Source organism: Belonocnema kinseyi, chromosome 2 (assembly GCF_010883055.1).
Source record: "Belonocnema kinseyi isolate 2016_QV_RU_SX_M_011 chromosome 2, B_treatae_v1, whole genome shotgun sequence".
Classification (NCBI taxonomy): domain Eukaryota; kingdom Metazoa; phylum Arthropoda; class Insecta; order Hymenoptera; family Cynipidae; genus Belonocnema; species Belonocnema kinseyi.
In genome coordinates, this window is record NC_046658.1 from 23867631 (window position 1) to 23888717 (window position 21087).

The 21087-nt window shown below is 34.1% G+C and overlaps 1 protein-coding gene across 1 annotated transcript in view; it reads left to right on the plus strand.

Moving 5' to 3' along the window:
- LOC117167198 (protein disulfide-isomerase A6 homolog) overlaps positions 1-11919 on the plus strand; it is a 62580-nt gene extending 50661 nt beyond the window's left edge. The window contains exon 6 of the mRNA XM_033351930.1: positions 11419-11919. Coding sequence (XP_033207821.1) covers positions 11419-11737 — 319 coding nt within the window. The 3' untranslated portion in view covers positions 11738-11919. The remainder of the gene's footprint in view (positions 1-11418) is intronic.
- The last annotated feature ends 9168 nt before the right edge of the window (positions 11920-21087 follow it).

Here is a 21087-nt window from a genome sequence, read left to right on the forward strand (position 1 = left end):
ATGTATCAGCCTTGGAGGAGATTATATTGAGAAATAAAAAAAAAATTCTTAAAAACGTTGTTTTTCTTGGTCAGGCCGGAAACTTATCAATCCACCCTCGTAAGATGATTGAAATTAAGTTTGTTAATAATTTTGGACCAATATGCAAGTGCGAGTTTAAAGAAGATCTATTAGAAGTTAGGTTTGAGGCATTAAAGACTACATGTAAATGAGTAGTAGAACTACTATCTCGAATGATAGGATGATGAGGTAGGTCTACAGTCTGAGAAGAATCCGATTCAGTAAAATCTAACCAGTTCCAAATGGTTTAATTGTCTATATTCAGACATGAAAGCTGAGTATCCAGATTGAAGTTCGGGTTTATTTTTTAAACGGGCTAGATTCTTTTCTTAAATAATTTTAGCTCGCCCAAGTAATTACCGATTTCGATGGGAGGACCATTTCGAAAGGGTAATCTGATCATTTACTGACCGGAGGGCAATCGAGTGCAATTAGCAACGAAATGCTCCTCGCAGCGAATTTCATCCTTAGTCAAAGAGGAGGAGGAAGGAGGTTCTTCCATCTCCCAGAAACTATATAAATTATCTTGTAGTTCTGAAGCCGTACCATGACAGGCTGAGATTGAACGACCTATTTCAGACTGTTCAATAGGTCCTGATAATATCCATCTAAAAAGACTATTTTGGGCTGTTAAGGAACCGAGAATACGTTGTTTTAATTTACCTGATCTGGCAATTTCGGAAAAGCGTATGAAGTTAAATTGAACAAGACGAGGGCTTGTAATGGAATAGGAGTATTCTTTGACTCCTTCGGACGTAACCATACTTGAGCTAGCCTTTTATAGGTAACAATGAATTCTCCAACTACACCATATACTTGGGTATTAATTTTATGACAAGTGGGTTTTAATATTTTCAAAACTCTTTCCGATATTTCCATTAATACTCGAAAACTTTCACATCTACGATTGTCTGCTTTCAATTCAAGAACTGCCTTGGCAAGTAAAGTGGTACCTGGAATTCTATCGTAATTATTTAAAAGACAAATAGATTTATTATTCTGAAGGACATGATGCGCCCCCCTTATCACCGTAGGCTGATCATTATTTACTGGAGTATTTTGATTAGTTTATGAAGTAGATGTAATTTGAGAATTATTTACGTTAGGGCTTACTAACTTATTTTCTTGTGTGGGAGCAGCCGAGTCAGTCGCTGAATTTTAGTTGTTAAAGTGAAGAAGAGTATTGTGCTTTTGATGACATTTTACACAAGTGTATTTACTAGCACATTTTTGAGGTTTATGCCCTGCAGACAAACAATCTAAACAAGCGTGTTTTTGAAACACGAATTCTCTTCTCTTTTCAGTAGACAACGTTTTAAATTCTTTACATCTAAAAAGTGAATGATTCTCTCTACAAAATAAACATTTAGAAATGGATGATGCATTGTGGCTTTTGGCTCCTGATTTACTCTTTTCTTAGGAACTCGAACTGACCTTCGAAATTTTAATAGCTTCCAAAACGCGAATACGCTTCTCTAAAAATGTATCTAGATCATTGTAAGTTGGAGAATCAGTATTAGCACCAATCTGCATTTCCCATTCCTTCAAGGACGCAATATCCAGTTTCTTAGTTATTAAAAATCTAATAAGTCACTCCATGAATGGGTTTTGTGTTTTAAATTTTTGAGAGCCGCCAGAGATTCATTTGTAGTATCGCGCAATTTTCTTAAATCTTCTAAAGAGTTGTTTGATACATTAGGCAAATTAATGAATTCTTGCAAATGAGCTGTAATAAGTGCTCTTTTGTTATCTTGTCTGTAGCGACTCCCAAGTTACTACAAAATTGGCTTCAGAAATAATAACATGCTTTAATAGATTTTCAGCGTCACCCTTTAAAGAAGTTCTCAAAAAGTGCAATCTAGTGACATTAGATAAAGAATGGTTTTGAATGATAAGAGAATCAAATAAATCTCTAAAGTTTTCCCAATCTTTAGATTCTGCAGAAAACTCTGGTAACTTAATCTGAGGAAGTTTTACCGATACAGAACCATGTTTAAAAATTTGCGATTAATTTAAACCTTCTGACGCAGCAACTTCCGGACTAATTGAATCAAGAAATCACCAGCATTTAAATACATATACTCGATCAGAAGAAAATTGCTTTTCGAAAAATAATCTATTTTTTTGCGTTCCACAAAACTAGTAACAGATTTGATTTGTAGATGTAAAAAGTTAGTTAAAAGTTAGTTCAAAGTTTTAAAGTTAGTTAAAGTTGCATTGACGTAAGCTAGTTCTCCTCGTTGTAAATATTGCCAAGAGGTTGACAAGTATCTCATTCAGAAGGAGAGATCAGTGGAACAGGATAACGCATGAATTTGCTTTATCGCATATTTGAAGAAAAGGCTGGATTCCTTTAAGAGTAATCAAAATTAACTTCTGGCCCATCGATAATGAGTAGAGAGAGTACTGCTTAAGGGCATGTGATACTTAGAAAATTGTCGATTTTACCAGTTTTAGGTTCCCCCGGCTTTTTTTTCTAGAATAATAAATATTTTGCCTTAAAAATCTGGGAAATGATAGCGAACATGCTAACGGATGTCCCCACACACTTTTTTGTGTTTTTTTATCAAAAAATTTTTGATATTGCTAACAACGTGCGTGTATATTTCGAGGTTATGTGTGTTACAATTCACCCGAGCGTTACTTCCAAACTACACAATATTTTTGGCCGAAAACTTTGGACTTACAAATAAACATAGTAATTTTTACAAATTTTCATTTTTGTGGAAAAATAGCCGGAGAAACTGTAAGTATCACATGCCCTTAAGAAGACAGAGAAGAGGCATGGACACTCCAGGCATGAATCATCCGTTGTTTCTCAACAGTGCCTACACACTTGTTTGTAACTACGATATTACACCAACACTGTCCAAGTTTTTTACTTCAATTGACAGTAAAGGATTAACATTAATGCTTAAAGCTTAATGCTTCAGTTCAACGAGAAGAAGTGAAGAAATTCACTTTAAATGTCGTATGTAAGCGACCGAGTACCTCTTTTCAAATTTAAGGGTCTCGCCGCCATATTTAAAAATTTTAAGATTTCACTATCTTTTTTTTTAAAATACCTTTTTTCGTATCAAGTGAACCATAATAAACCAACACAAATCTCGAACGGGCTCCCAAAATGTTTGTTAGTCTTAATTGATCCTCGTTTGCTCAGAGATCCAGATTCTTAAACTATGGGATATATGAGGATGTATAAGTTCACTAATTTTACTCACTTTTTTTTTGTTAATTAAAAAATAACAGTATTTAATAACTTATGAAAAACAATTGTAAAATTGAACGGCTTTTATACAGTATCTATTCAATCACAAACATTTTTGTTTCTAAGTATAGTATAATTTTAATTGCCCGACAGAGATCTAACTCGGTGCCCGGTCTCTGGCTTACTAACTGAAACGACTCGTACAACACACACGCACAAATCGCTCTTCATCAGATATATTCATATATGTCTAAAAATATAAATACGAATTCTTTCGCTCTCTTTACTTACTCTTAACACACATGACTATTCTTTAATCCATAAGTAGAGTGTTTCAAAGTATTTTGTGTATAAGTCTCACTTTTATTTTAAGGTTATTGTCTATCATTATAAATAAAGTTATTTTCTTGAGGATATTTAGTAGTTTGAAAAAAACTTAATTTTTTAAAACATTTTTTCCCGTAATTTGTAAAAAAAATATTGTTTGCAATTGACTACACAATCAATGAATGGTAGAAGTGCTTTTTTGTTTCAAGATATTCAGCAATTGAGTATTCTTTTCTGAATTTTTAACCCGTACGGTTAAATATTTTTGCCTAATTTCTTGCAAACGTAATTTACATACTGATATCTTGAAGCACACAGAGCCGATTTTTTAATGAAATGTTTACATTATAGATTATAAACTAGATTATAAGCTGCGAAAATGCATAGACAGCTAACACTGCACGTTACTACTACTGCTCTTCTCTTTTTGATTATTATCAAACAAAATATAAACATTTTATCGAAAAACTGGCTCTGCTTGCTCCGAGATATGATTATGTAGATCAAGTGTGCAAAAAAGTAGATAAAGATATTGAATTATACGGCTTCAAAATGCTATTCTACCAAAGTCACGCTAAAGATGGAATTTTTTTAAATTTTTGTCACAAGAATCATTTTTAATCCATAAGTAGAGTATTTCAAAATATTTTTCTACATAAGTTTGGCTTGTGTAAATAATTATTATCTATTTTCACAATTGTTTCTTCCTGTAAGTCGTAAGAATTGCGAAAGGTTATTTTCCGCAGGATATTTAGTATTAGAAAAAATTAATTTGTTCAAACAATTTTTTCCCGTAAGTCGTAACAAAATATCATTTGCTGCAACTCATGACACAAGCAACGAATGGTAAAAGTACTTTCTTTTTGTTTAAAATATTTAGTAATAGAGTACTCTGTTCTGAATTTTGAGACCGCAGGATTGAATAATTTTTGTCTAATTTCTTTCATACGTCATTTACATAATCAGGTCTTGAAGCACACAGAGCCGATTTTTCAATAAAATGTTTACATTATAGATTTTATATTCTACATCATATGTGTGTTATCAAAAAACTGGCTCTGCTTGCTCCGAGATACGACTATGTAGATGAAGCATACGAAAAATTAAACGAAAATGATTCAATCATGTGGCCTCAAAATTCAGAACCGAGTACTCTATTGCTAAATATCTTAAACCAAAAAAAGTAATCTTACCAATCGTAAATTGTGTCATATCAATTGCAGAAAATAATTTTTTTAAAGTAATCAGAAAGTAACCTTTCAGAATTATTAAGACCTAACAGGGGGAAAGAAATGTGCAAATAGATAATCATTGTTTAAAAATGTCAGACTTATGTAAAAAAAAATACTTGGAAATACTCTACTTATGGATTACAAATTTTTCATGTGAAAAAAACGTGAAAAAAACTGTCTTAGCGTGACTTTGGTAAAAAAATGCAGTGTGAATGCACAGTGGTTACTTACTGCCTAAAGACTTCCATTGTTATTGCGGACGTTAACCAATGTTTCTGAGTTTTTTTATTCACTTTTTTGTAATTAAAATATCTTAATCTATTTTTTGTATACTTTATATAATCATATCTTGGAGCAAGCAGAGCCAGTTTTTCGATAAAATGTTTATATTTTGTTTACTAATGAAAAAGAGAAGAACAGTAGTAGTAACGGGCAGTGTTAACTGTCTGTGCATATTTTCGCCGCGTATAATCTAGATTATAATCTATAATTTAAACATAGTATTGAAAAATCGGCTCTTGGTGCTTCAAGATATGGTGCATGTCGATGACGTAAGCAAGAAATCAAAGAAAAATATTCAATCATGCGGTTTCAAAATTCAGAATCGAGTTCTCAATTGCTAAATATCTTGAACCAAAAAAAATTACTTTTACCATTCGTTGATTGTGTCATCAATTGTATTAAATTTTTTTTTGTTTTACGATTTATGGGCATAAATGGTTTAGCAAATGAATTTTGTATAAAGCACTAAATATCTTGAAGAAAATAACATAATTTATAATAATAAACTATAACTTTATAATAAAAGTAAGACTTATATACAACATACTTGTAAACACTCTACTTATGGCTTAAAGATTATCCATGTGGACAAAATTTAAAAAAAATATCGTCTTTAACGTGGATTTGGTAGAAATATGCGGTGTAAATGCACAAAACTTGTTTATTACCTACAGATTCGCATTATCACTGCAAATATTAACCGATTTTCATGAATCTTTTTTTCAATTTCTTGTAATTATATAAATAAATTCATTCTGTTAATTGAAATCGAATTAATCAATGACTTTATAATGTAAGTTTTTCTAACTGACCGAAATCTCATAACAATGCATGGGTTCGTTCGTTCCGGATAATTCGACTCTCTTCAGGGAGTCTGCCGATTGTAGTTTGACGAGGGTAAACACGCTCGCTCTGGAAATCCATGTGCAGCTATTACTGAGCGTCACTGCTATTTAAGTAGTATTTTGCTCACTTTTTTCTATTATTTAACAAAATGCAAACATTTTATTTTAAAAAAGACCGGCTCTGCTGGCTTTGAGATATGGTTATTTATATAAGGTAGTAAGAAATTACACAGAAATATTCAACCGTGCGGCCTCAACATTCAGAACCGATTACACATTCTGATAAAGGGCCTTAAGTGATTTAAAGTTACGTTTTCATATGTCCGCTAGTCATAAATAAAGCGAATGCATGCATCTAGTGCTAGCTCAAGTTTTAAATTAAGTTTATTCGTAATGTAATCTTATAAAATACTCTCATAGTCGAAATAGGTGAGAATTAGGCTCTTTATCTGAAGAGTCCTTGTAGCCGTGGGAAAGATTCCTTGTTCTTTTAAAGCTGTTGTAACACAGTGGAAACCTTTCTCAAAATGCTAACTAGTTAATCATTCCCGGAGAGGTTGCGGTTAAGCATATGGCTCAAATACCTTACAACTTCAACAAATTCAATTTCAAGGCCATCAATTTGGAGTGAATGGAAGTTCCTTAAGCGGGAATTACGCCTTTTAGGCCAATTTTTGAGCCAATTTTCAGGAATTTATTGTGGAAAACTAAAGATAGTTTCAATACGGGACTTTTTCTATTCTATTTTAGCTTCATTGATTTTCATTCATGACTTTTTTCACATATTAATGTTGACTTCCAAGACCTGGAGATGGCATTGACAGCGCCCCTGTCCAAAGTGCACGGTCAAAAAGTGTGCAGGATTTGGTCCACCCTAGTTATTCGAAATTTAAAAAAAACAGCATAAAAATAAGCACATTTTTAACCATTTTATTTCTGAAAACTATTGGCTAACTTTTTTCCTTGAAAGGTATGACCTAGGATAATAGAAAAAAAATTACCAATGAAAAATATTTCTTTATTTATCAAGGTACTTTTACATCGATCAAGAAAATGTCTGCGCCAGCTGCAAAAATGTCGCTTTGAGAAAAATACGTTTAAAATTTTTTACACGGCCCGGACTTGTTTATGTTTAGAAACTTCTGATTTTGAAGCGTTATCACTATTTTAAAAAAAGGGAGGAATCGGCTGAACCGAAAAGAATCTTGTTGCTGGGTGTTTCATCTTTGGGCCAAACATTTTGGGTGCATTTTTTCTATTATCCCTCGATCAAAAGGTTTTCTGATGACCATCTTAACCTTGAGTTTGCGCATGCGTAAAATCGACTATTCCGCCGCCATCTTGATTTTCATTTTTTATTTTTTATTTTTAAACGCCCATATCTCGCGTTCTAATTGTTGCACAGCGAGCAAACTGAGGTCTCTGGATTCGTAAAGGCTTGTATTTTTTGTGAGTTTATATAAAAAACCGTCCGATGCGTTAGATAATAGTTATTGACGTTGAAAAGCGAGAATTCCGCAAAAAAATTGTTACTGCTCTTTTTAGGCGTAGTTCTTTTTTGGTAAATCTGAGGCTAAAATTGACTGGTATAAAAAAGAACAAATATTCCATTCCAAGCATTAAAAAAATCATCTCGATACGATGATTTCTCGCCTACCAATCCACGTTCGAAGTTAAAAATAAAAAATAAAAAACAAGATGGCAGCGGAACGCTCGATTTTGCGCATGCGCAAACTCAGTGTTAAGGTCATCAGAGACCCTTTTGATCGAGGGACAAAAGAAAAAATATACCCAAAATGTTTGCTTTAGAAACTAAATGCACTGGACCATTAAGCACGAAGAACGCTGTTTGATGGCCTCTTTTATTCCCTTAATTGATCCAACGAAAGATTGATTAAAGGTCATTTGCTTGGATACAAAAGCAGCAAGCTTAGTAGATATTTGATTGAATTCGACGTTTTGTCCTTTTGCTATCGCCATAAAAACCACAGTTTCAAAAGCATGGTCTAAAGTAGCTGTAAACGTTCCTGCATTGTTTTTTTCCAACAGGTTGTTCTGATGAGTTTCTGCGCTGAGAGCTGCTATTTCTGATGCTCACGGTGCACTCAGAACAATTGCAAGATTTTGTGCATGTTCTTAGTATCTTGAACATCCTTGGCAGACAATTTTTAATAATTCAAATGACACAGAGCCTTACACTTGCCTCAAGCAATTAAGTCCGTCCCTCTCGTTATCGGTCCAAGGCAAACGACACAGACCAAGTCTTGGGCAGCACAAGTGTCCACTCAAAAAACTTTTAAAACAACATTTTTTCTGACTAAAAAAGCAGACACCAAACACTCCAATACAAACTCAGATACCAATAACAGTTCACCCAACTGTTAATGCAATTAACCTCCAATAAATACGGAGCGGCATAAAGCACGACAAGCGCCACCGATCAGGGTCGTGAAAAAAGAAAAAATATGAATCATTGGCGCACCAAATTTATCTGAATTATAAAATAATTAAGCTAATTTGTTCTAATAGTTACCAGTTTTGTACGTTTCCTGTCGCATACAACTCAAATGCGTTCAAGTGTTTTGCATCAGGTTGTCCCAGAGAAGAATTTCTTTGTACGACGGTGCACCGGAGAAATGGATTGTGCATTAAAATCTATGCAAATTCGATCCTAAGTTTTCTGTTTTGACATGCTGCTTATAGCGTTCGACTTTTTGCATTCAATTTTTCCGAAAAAAACGTCTAATTTGAGGTTAGATGAACCCGATAATTTAACAGACACCACTTGCTTTACTCGCATATTGAAACAAATATATAATATTTTGTACTGACCTCTTCTGATTTTTCCGCCACAATGTTCCAGTCTTCTTTTTTGTTTACTTTTTAATCCACACAGTAACATCATTGATTCTGATGTCTCTGGTCTTTTTCTTGCACTAACCGCTCGTAACATCAAACCTTTCACGCCATATCAATGTCTTGGCGCCTAAACATCATGGCACCGGAAGTTAACTGAGATTTTCATTATAAGCAATCAGAGTCGCCGTCACAACAAAATATTATAGTTACCAGAGCAAGGGTATACGATTAGCTAATCAGAACTAAAATGTCCAAGGTGGAACGAATTGCAATTTAATCATGATTAAAGTCTCGGTTTAAAAATCATTATGATTTAGCTAATCATGCATTTAATCAGAGTTGGCGAAATTCGCCCACAGAGTGCTTTATTGCCATTTCTGTTATTCTTAAATAACTAGCTCTGATACGACTCCGTTAAACGCTCCTAAGGAAATAGAGTCAATTGTCGAAAATGAGAAGTGCTGAAAAGATAAAAGAATTCGTCTCCGGACACGTACTAGTGGTCTTACCATCTCATGTATTTCGTAGTAGGAATAGTGTAATAGACCATAATTATTAAAAGTAAATAGTTGTTTGTATTCTGCATAATTTCTTGTATCAGCTGTAAAGGCTTTCACTGTATTAAAAATATTTCAAAGTTGATCACCGTGTATCGCCATTTTGGGGTTGTGCGCTATGTTTTGTGCTAGAAAACAGAGTGTTTTTTATTGAAGTTATGACATACTGAAATTACCGACCTTAATTCCAGAATTCTTGAAACTCGCTAGATGTTGGACAGGCTTTCGGACCTCTAGTGCAAACGTCATTCTATTAGTGTTTTTTAAGTCTTGACAGCTGATGTGAATATGTGGAGAGTATTACGTATAAACATTTTCTTGAAATTCTAACCTCCCTAACCTTAGGTACAATTTAACTTTCGTCGAATATTTTTTCTAGGAAATATTTTAGAATTAAAAAATCGCCACGCTAGTGGCAACACGAGCTATCTCATTTTTTCGAAGTTTTCAGGAGAGCCAAGCATTTATTTTGCGTCCGTCTAGAATGTCTTATGGGCCAATTCGATGGTTGCTGATGATACGGCTCCCTGTTGTCCGTATGCGTGACGAAATAATGAGTTTTATGTTAAATCTATTAAAAATTTTCATTCATATCGAATAAGTTCAATTATTTTTTATTTTGAGCAATAAATAAATCGTCTAGGACAGTGAGTCCCACAAAGCCGTAAGCCACAAAAGTACAATAATTTTACTATAGAGACAAAAAATTAATATTAGTATTATATTTTTATAACATTCTTCTTTTGGTTTTCATTCAAAACATGTTTAAAAAAGTCAGTGAAAATCGAGCAACAAAAACTAAAAAATAATTACTAAAATTAATTCTATTTAGTTTGAAAAGTATTTTTGCTAAATTGTTTTTACTTTTAATACTTTAAAGTGGTATGTTAATAAGTCAATGCTGTCCAACTATTGGACACATGCTGTCCGACCACTGGTGTTTTCTTAAGCTTTTCCGAAAAATCTTTTTTTTCATAATCTTCTTTAACTTACCAATAATTGGTAAAAATAACATTAAAAGTACGTAAACAGTTCAAAAATGCGAATATTTGTTAGACAAAATACAAAAATAAAGTGTCTACAACAACTTAAACACGATAGTAACGCTGTTTGTCTGGCCACAGGTATATTTACCTTACATAGGAACTACATATTCTCGACAATTTTTTCTTTCCCGCACCAGAGGCGGGAAATTGACGTACAAAGAACTTATAAAAGAATTCCGACGGTTATATCCAGAATATTCTGTTAAGCTAGCCGTCCTGCTTATCGGTGCTCATAGAGGTGCCAAGCTTTCACTGACTAATAGGCTGAAAAACATTCCTAGGTGTCAACAAATTGGTGAGACATTGGCGGGAAAAAATCAGAAGGCGGAAATCCTTGATTCGATTCGTGTCCTCAAGGTACACGCGAATTTTATCGGATCATCGTATTGACTCCATCGCAGCCTAATGACCTATCATAAAAAGTTCCTTTTTATCAGGTGTCACCGAAGAATATTTCGAAGTCATTTTTATTTACGCTGATAATGCGTTTGATTCATCCCCAGATCATAACCAAAGTATATATTATGGTCTCATAATAACCCTTTGAAGGGTTAACTGATCGATCGTTTTTTGCAATTTTTTGTAACTTAGGGCGCAAACCTGATGTTTTAGAGTAGCGTTTTCCAAACATCTTTTACACTGTTAAGATGCGGCAAACCCATCACCATACACTTTTTTCACAATTGATGACGAGAAAATGATCAAATATAGTAAAAAGTCGGTTAATATTTTCAATCACAGTCGAGAGTTTTTGTAATTTTGTATGCACCTAAAGATTTTCCTTATTATTTAAAACATTAACCGATTTTACATACCCGTTGTCACCCTTTTTAATTATATAATGAAATTGATTTAGCAAAAGTATACATATTTTGTTTAAAACACCAGAATAAATGGTGACAGGATCCCCAAAAACTGGTGAAACACATTGTAAGGCTAAATTCTGTCATTGGTATATCGAGGGTTTACTGTATTAACAAATTATTTTCATTTTTCTTATAGATGGGTTTGGTCGGAAGCTGGCGTACAACCGAAAGTCGAGGAAGCATTAGAAATCGGAGGATTTGGTTACCCTGCTTTAGCAGCAGTAAATATTAAGAAGATGAAATTTGCCCTTCTTAAAGGTAGTTTCTCAGAAGAGGGTATCAACGAATTCCTCAGGGATTTGAGTTACGGACGCGGAAGTACTGCTCCTTTAAAAGGCACCCAACTTCCAAATATCTACGAAACGGAAGCTTGGGACGGGAAAGATGCTGAGCCGCCACAGGAAGAAGACATTGATCTCAGTGATGTAGACCTCGACGATAAAGACGAACTTTAAGCGCTTTAGTTTAAAACGGCTGATTAACTTTTTTTATGAAGTTCTTTTAGGTGTATCAAATACTGTGAAACTACTGTCGTTTATTAAAATACAACCTGCGTACCTTTAAGCGCACATTGAATGTTAAAAAGAATTTCTATCAGACATTTCCATTTTTTGAATAAAATATTAGTTTAATTCAAGTTTTTCATGGACTTCCTTTGACTACTCATTATATCAACTATATCGTGTTAAGAAAAAAACGTACATAAGTGTAAATATGGTGAAACTAAGATAATCGAGAAAAACTGCTCGTATTAATTATCTGCAATCTAAATTTTTTTTTCATCTAAAAATAAAAATAAATTATTTGAATGAAGTTAAAATAAATTGCAAACACGAACGAAAGATCATGCGCGCTCTGAAAAATGTACGGAGTTTGTTTTCGTCTAGGAAATACATCTGCGAATGATGGGAATTTAGGTTGGAGATTAACATTCTAATGGAAGTAAGAGATTTAAGAAAATATAGGTTGATAAATGCACCCTCAATTCGGACGCACCTAACAAGATAAAAGTGCACCCTTCGGAATTTTATTTGGATTTATACTTATCCCATTAATAGGTCATTAGAGTGGGACGATGGTCGTGGGGGCTAAAGCGTAGGCTTTGGACCCACTCCTTCGGCTTGCGGGTTCGATTCCCGCCTCGCACTCTGGAAGAGTCTCGGTGGCCCATGCGGTGAACACTAGCCTAGCAAGGGAGTTGTTCATCTCCGGAGAGTCGTGGGACCGGTACCTCTAGAGAAAAAGGTTTTCTCTAAGTACTTAAGACTGTTGCTCTTGGTGGTTCGGAACCCACCTTAAACTGTAGGTCCCCCTTCCACCACCAAGTAAGTGTGTAGAGGGTGTGTAAAGGAATAGAGAAGGTGTAAGAAATATGTAAACCCTTAGGGGACACATTAGAAGCTTCCATTCCATTAATAGGTCATTAATGAACTTGTAATATGCTAAATTAATCACATGCGCTTTTAAGCCATTTTCGAGAAAAAAGGCTCTAAAAAATCCATACATGTCACATGAACGGCGATGTGAGTCTTTTAACTGTCATTTAGTGCAGGCGGTAGCGCTCAGAGTTTAGAACCGGAAAGTCTGGGCTCGATTCGTGCTGTCTGCATTATTTCCCACTTTTTTCCAATGACACAATTGGTTTTTCAAACTTTACCACGTTTCAAAAATATGAGATAAAACAAAGCTTTTCTCTTTATTATACTTTATTATGTTCGCTTTGACCTATATAATGATTGACTCCAAAAATTGCCTCTCAGGTAAAATCTTGTTTCATATATCTTAATTATTTTTTTTTTGTAATTATTTTCTATTATTATTAATTATTTATACTCTTATAACAGATGTTTGTAAAGATGAAGGCCCATAGATGAGGGCAAAACGTTAATATAAGGGATTTTGAACTCGATTTATTCTTTATGTATTTTTAATAAATTGATCGTAAGACCAAAATAAAAAAGTGGAAAACTTTGGTTTCTCTCATATTTTTGAATATACTAAAACGATTAAAGAAAGGTTCACTTTATGATCTCTTGCGGTTTTATTTATTTAAAACCTTTACTCCAAGAAATTTTTCTTTGTCTGAGTAAAAGTAAAAAAAGAAAAGAAGATACAGCGTTACCATTTGTTTACATATCATGCCTAATTTTTAAATAGTGATTAATCCTTGTTAAATGATGCGCAAAAAAAATATATTTCCGATACCTACTTTTTAAAATTATTATACTTATATACTTACACACGTACGTCTACTTTGTGCGAAATGTCCGAAAACTAAACCATCGTATTTTACCAGGCATTAACTTAGTACTTAGCGTCTTCCAGTGAGCTCAATATTATTACAGAATTTCTGAATAATTGCATTACACGGTTTAATTAATACAAGCGACGTAAAGTTTATTGTTACCAAAAATGTATGATTATTACAATTTCCATTTGCATCGAAAAGATTTCGTAATAAAATATTTGAAAGAATGACTGATTCGTCTTGTTCTAAATTGTTCTTTAAAATACAACTTTGCCAATACTTCAAAAGTTCCCGTTTCCATTCTTATTGCCTAGTTTTTTCCAGGAGAGCTGATGCGTTAGTGCTTGCAGATGATAAGATTGTCACGGCAGCCAACCCAAGATTTGCAGAGAATATTGAGCAAACTGAATACTAGCATGAAGAAAATGGGTTCTAAAATTAACGTCAATAAAACAAAAATAATGGTATTTGAAGGAAGGGTTGAAAAAAAGTATGCAACATTATCTTAGACGATGAAAGGAGAGAGCAAGTTCATAAATATGTATATCTTGGTAGTTTATTTACTACTGATGGAAAGGTCCATGGAAAGATAGACAGGTGCATAAACACCCACTTTACTGTACGATAGCGAGACCTGGACCTACCAAGAAAAACTTCCGTGTAAGTATAATGACCATCCTTACTAAGAAGGTCAAAATTGTACATGAAAGTAGCTGGAGCGACTCTCTCGATTAGGATTCTGATCCTGTGTCAAGTCAAGTTTTTCTTGATTGTGAGTTGTTTTTTTGTCCAAGGATAGCTCTGCCCTTAGTATCTTAGTGTCGGATTCCAGACTTCTTAATGAAGCCCAAAATGTCGTATAAGGTTAGCGTATCTAGTTCGTGCTCCGAACGACACGTTCAAATACTGTCGTCTGATATCCATAGGTTTCCCCCTTTCGGAAAATGAACATTTTCCGTCATAATAATTATTTCCTCAGCAAAAGGGTTCATATAAACAAATTGTATTGATCCGTGGAACATGCAATGCCCCAGATATTTGGTAAGTTTTCTATTTTTCGTTCACAAATGCTTGGAAAATATGCTGGTTGTCCTAGACTCAAGTATCCGCACGTATATAGCTGTATACAATTACAAGAAATAAATCGGAAATTCCTATTCCAAAAATCATTTGAAGGTTTAGTTATTGAGTTATGAAATATTAAGGCTGGATCAATCAGGAGCGTGGTTTAAACAGACGTGTGTACGTAAGCGGCGGTTGCAACTTAGTTTTATTTAAACAAGCGGCGAGGTTAGCGCTCCTGATTGTGGAGAGAGATGTATGAAAAACATGGCCCGAAAAAGGTGTAGCAGGCTGCCGAGAGAACCTGCTAATTTACAGGTGTGTCTGCTAAGACGCAGCAGCCTATCAGCGCGTCCTGTCAATGGCCTAGATTAACTACCGGAAAGCTTTCAATTTAACCTGTCATAGACTATCTCTGTCTGTTGGAAAGCTTGAAGTTTCATCCGCGCATAGTGAGATGCATAGAGAGATTGATGCTCCTTTGGAAAACTGGATTTACTATCTCATCTGGAAAATATAGTGTAACAACGAACGTTAACTTCCAGAAAGGCTTTTTTCAGGGCGACACAATGAGTCCTCTGCTTTTTTGCATCACACTTCTGCCTCTTATCTCTCGCATAACGAAATTCTTCTGGATATCTCTGTGGCAACACTAATCATCTCGAGCATAAGGTCACTCATGTATTTTATATGGATGAACTAGAGCAAACTTCAGAGTGCTTTAAATATCGTTAAGAAGTACAATAGAAAGATTGGTATGGACTTTGGATTGGATAATTGTACCGAAATTCCATTGAAGAAAGAAAGGATTATTGGCGTCCCCAAGGACCCTGAGCTTGTGGGTATAGGTTTTATTCGACATATTAACACTGAAGAAACCTATACCTTCCTGGGCGTGCCTCGAAGCCCCATTCAGGACGTAACATCACTGAACGAGGCTCTCTGAAGCAGATATAAACATCTACTTCGAAAGATTTGGTCTTCAAATCTGTCGGCGTTGAACAAGGTATCTGCGACTAAAATGGAAGATTGAACTTACGGCTACAAGCCTGAAATGAGAATTGATCAGATTCTAACACTACTTTGCTCTGCACTGCCTCTTTTATCTTTTTATAATGTCTCCCTCTCTAATTACACCTGCTACTGCTTGCTCCATGGTTCGCATCCATGTTCGCTGTAGAAGACTGTACTGTCGGGACTAGACTCGGATGGAACAATAGGCCCCCCAATAAGCAGGTCAAGGGGTTGTTTATGAACCATGGAGTCCCTTTCAGCCATTTCCCTTAAAGCTATTCTTGTTAATATTATAAACAAATTTAATAAAAAAGCATGCATTATTTATGCATTTACCGTCGGAAGAATTCGTTTTTCTCGCTGTCAATTTTTTAAATTAGGTACCTCATACCAATTTCAGAAAAATTCATAATCCATTTAGGCAATAATTTTTTTAATACACAGAAAGTTCAGGATTTTATTACTTATCAAACCGATGATTCCAAATCTGTTAAAAATTTGGCGACAGCTATCTGGGATCAGCATACCCTAGCTAATCGGTACGTTAAAGAAAACGACAATTTGATTGAGGTTCGTGGGAGGTGTCCGTAGAAAATTCTGACGCCAGTGAAGAAAGATGTTCTTCAAGGTGAGGTTTATTATCTGCTATTCCGTTTATAGTTTTTAAATTAGAGAATATCGTGAAACTTATGAACACATATTGTCTTAGAAATATTTGGAAGACACCTGAAGAAGCAAAAGGTGTCTGAAGACGATTACTTTGGCAGACTTAAACGGACTGGTTTTTGGTTTGAGGCAGAAGGGGGAAACGAGCTGCAGGTGAGGAAAAGAATTGAATGTGCGAGTAAAGTAATGGTCCAAGTATGTGGTATAGGAAAGAGAAGGTTCAAGAAGGATTGGAGAATGAGGGTCTGGTTGCTTAATGCTGCGTTGGTTTGGGCGGTGTTGTGCTATGGTGTGGAGATCTGGGGATAGAAGGAACATAGGAAAGTAGAGAGCATGCATGAGCGATTTCTGAGGTGGGTTATGGGGGTTAGCTGAAGTTGCCCAGGATATATGTTAAACGAAGAGTTAGGAAGAGAAAATATGGTTACTAGACAAATTAAAAGAGCCTGGAGGTTTGAAGAGAAGATAAAAAGGGGAGAGGAAAGCAGAATAACACAAGCATGTTTGGGTGAAATTCGGAACAACGAAGCGAGAGGCAATTTGGGAAATTCAAAATGGAAGGAAGAAAGAAAAAAATGAGAAGGGTTTGTAATATTCGAGAAGGGATTATGGAGTGCCAGGACATAGAGTTAGAGCTATTAGTTAAACAAGGAGAAGAGAGATGGACAAAGATTATAGATTTGAGGTACAATAGATGGTATATGATGGTCAATGGGTTGACGGAACTAGAATATCTGCAAAAAATAAGAAAGGAAGAAAAATGGAGTAGGGTTGTGAGGTTTAGAATGGGAGAAGGAGTGAGAGCATGCAGATATTGGATGGATGAAGATGAGAATTTATGTAGAGTATGTGGATACGAAATGAAGTCATGGGCACATGTATTAGAGAGATGTACAGGAGACGAAGAGGGATAGTTGAGTGTGGATGAGTGTGTAAGATGGATCTTGGATGGTAGTGGACAGGGAGTGATGTGGATGAAGAAATTGGAAGAAGTAAAGGAAAGCAAAGGAGTAGGGCATAGCCAAACGGGTGATCCTGAAAAAGGACCGTAAAAACCGAAAATTGTTTTCAATATCGTGGAAAATTCATTTTTTTATGGTAAGAGGAAACGAAAGCCCTGGAAGCTTGCTTATTTTAAGAATTAATATTACTATTGTTACTATTGTTTATCCTACGTAATGCGAAAGAGTGGAATATAAGTAGTAGTTAAGTTAGACTAAGGATGGAATTGTAAAAATATGTACAGAGAGCGGAGGCCCTCAAACCCGTAAAAGGGAGAGATTAAATAAATACATACAATACAATACTCAGTTCTACTTAGGAGCGATTATTTACTCATAATTTAAATTAGATAAAAGGCTCTTGAAGTTCCTATAATATCTTTTCGAAATTTGTCATAATGAGTTTTTTTTGTTTTGTTCTAAATAGCGATTTTCAGAAAAGAATCGACACAAAATTGAGTTAAGTTAATTGCATGATTCGCAGTCAAATTACGAATTGAAAAATTGTGCTTAAAATTTACGTTAAATTGATAGATGAACAGGTCACAATATTCAAAGTTTATTATTAGGGGAAAAACTCTTTCAGTTTACAATTGTAAATGTTTTTAGTTACTTATTGTCGATTCTGTTCTGATACTCAGTAATATTTAGGAGTGGTGCTTTAAGGGCGTTCAAAGTAGAACCCAACCACAAAATTGAATTGTCTCATTTTACTCCATAAATATTAGAATTACATCTTTTTTAGATAATTAGCGCCGATTCATGTTTTGAATAAAATCTGTATTCAAAGTGAAAAATTGGCTGATTTTAATAGTTTTTGTGTAAAACAATTTTTTTAGATTCTAATCCGAGCCTCAAAAAAAAAATGTTTGCACAAAAAGTGTTGAAATTAGCCAATTTTCCACTATCAATACAGAGTTGATTCAAAACAGTAATAGGCTGTAATTGTTTTAAAAAGATGCAATTCTAGTATTTATGGAGCAAAATAAGGCAATACAATTTTGAGTTTCGGCCCTGGCTCCAATACCCTTAAGTAGAGTACATTTTATGTACATAATTGAAGTTGAACAAAAGACTCAATAAAAGTTTTATTCTAAATAGCGATTTTTTGGAAGAAAAGAATCAACACCAAATTTACTTAAGTTAAATGCATAATTCGCAGTCAAATTACGAATTAAAAAATAATGCTTTTCAATTTACGTTAAATTAATAGATTAACAGGTTACAATATGCAAAGTTTATTATTAGTTGAAAAACTCTTTTAATTTACAATTCTTAAGGTTTTTAGTTTATTAATGTCGATTCTGTGACTTAGGAGTGATGCTTTAAATAGAGTACATTTTCATGATTTAAGTCTAATTAAAGACTGCTGAAGTACCTGTAATTATACATCAAGAATTTCAATTGTAAAAAGCGTATTATTTTTCAATTATTTCTATGCAATTGTTTTTCAGTAAAGTATCGTTAAAATAATTAAACAAAATTATTCACGTATCACCGTCAAATTACTAATTGAGCAATATTTTTTATTTCACTTTATATTTTTGATTTAGAGATTGAAAGTTTCCAAAGTGTAAAATGTAATTAATTGAAAATCTCATAATTGACAATCATAAAAATGTTTTTCCTTCATGCAGTACACAGTCACCTAAAAAACTAGCGATTTCAAATATGCACTCAATTCTGAGGATATTTCAGGAACAAAATAAGATAGAATAAGTTAAAAAAAATAAGTTGAAAAAGTGTATAATGGCGCTTGAAATGAGCGTCATTTAAAATATTTTTGATGAATTGAGACTGAGTTAGTAAGTGAGAACGACCGGTCTTATTTTTGATTTTTATTCATTTTCATAATTCTGAGAAAAATGTAGGAAAATAATAGTAAGCATTTTTAAGTCAGACAAAACGAACCTCGAAAATTTTGAAAAATACTTGGAATATGTCTAATTTGATGCATAGTTTGATAAACTCCTCAACTCTTTCTCAGACGTTATTCTATCTTATTTGAGGGCATATTCTTAATCGATAGTTTCCTAGAATAGGTATTATTTGTGTCGACCAGGGTAGTAGTTAATAAGAAGTATGTAAATTAAATTTTTTTGACTACTGGTCAAATACCAAGCGATTGCTGCCTTTCATCCAGGGCTTCATATTCTTTACCAGTAAATTTCCGTCATTGTAATTAATACTTAGGTTATTGAAAGTTCCCATTTTTAACAAAAAACCGAGTCCAGGATTGTAATAATATGTGTTATTTGTGTTGACCAGGGCAGTAGTTAATAAGAAATATGTAAATTTCTCTGACTACTGGTCAAAAGAATTAACCAGAAGTCAAAAAAATTTACCTACTTCTTATTTGCTAGTTTGTTAGGTCCTGGATGGTACTGTAACTTAAGTTCCTCTTCTGAAAAATAGAGTACTGTAGCTAAGGATTTTTTTTTAATACTTCATTAGTCCAATATCGTACTTTTAAAGAATAAGTTCCAACGAAATAAACAACGTTACTTTAATGATTCTTTGAGAATAACTTTTTGTGCAGAAAGATCAGAAGAAATATTCTCTCGCATTATGAACATAGTGCATAATCACATAAGATATTTGAAAAAAAATTACATCCGTGTTACATATATTAAGGCCGGCAAATGACCTATTTTTGTAATTTAGATTTTAGAGGTGAGCTTTAAATCCTGTTCGTTTATATCATTTTATATGATTAGGAAGATATATTTATCTGCCATTCGGTATTCAGAAAATCTGTCTTACCATTCTTATTATTTATTTGTTCAAATATTGTTTGTTTAAATTCAAATGTTTAGCCAATAAATTGCCAATTTAAAAAAAAGCTGTGATCTGCGACATTTATATCCAAAGTGATTATTCTAACTTATCCTCAACTAAGAGACCATATAGAACACATTTTTCAAATCAACGCTGAAAAACATAAGGAGGCACTTTACATCGCAGCAACGTTTGTTACAAACTTAGGTTTTACTGCGTTGTGGAGATTGAAACGGTGCTTACAAACCGTATTTCTCTCGCAGCAGAATTGAACACGATAACACTGAGATCAATTGATCTACCATATTTTCGGAGGCAGGCCGGTCATTTTATTATTATTCGCTTGCCTTTGAATTATTTCGTCTACCATACGAAATGCGTGTAAATTCGAGAAAACGGTATTTCAATTTTTAATATTTCTATACGTACAAATACGGTCCAAATTAGGGAACGCGGCGGACTAATACACGAGAGATCGCTGGTTCAGGGCTCGCCGCATGCAATTTTTATTATTTTTTTTTTTCAAATTTACCTTTACGAATCAGAAAGCAGAATTCACGTGCATTTAAAAAATGGCAATTCGCCCTGATCCGTATAAATTCTTTCTTATTTTCTGGGATAGGTTGAAAAATTCTGCCAAAAGTTATTTGATAAGAAAATGCATGAAAACTTTTACAGATACGTAGAAGAACAGTCCTTGTCAAAATAGCAAACTTTTGCTTTTCTTAAATCATTAAGGCTTGGTTCAGGTACAGAGGGTTTCATTTTACAGCCAAAACGGTTTTGTTTCCAACTTAGCACACCATGACCGCATTTTGTGTCAAGTTGCCAGCAATAGGTGTAGAGCGTGTCATGCACACGCTGAGTACCTAGAGCACATACTATCTAGGTATCCCAGCCAAGCGGGAACCACGTATCTCTACAGACATAATGCGACCATAATAGTGCTTTATTACAAAATAGAATTTTGGGAAAGAAGTCTTCGTTGCACATTGGAGTCCTGACATCGTTCTCCAATACTTCCACATAGTATCCC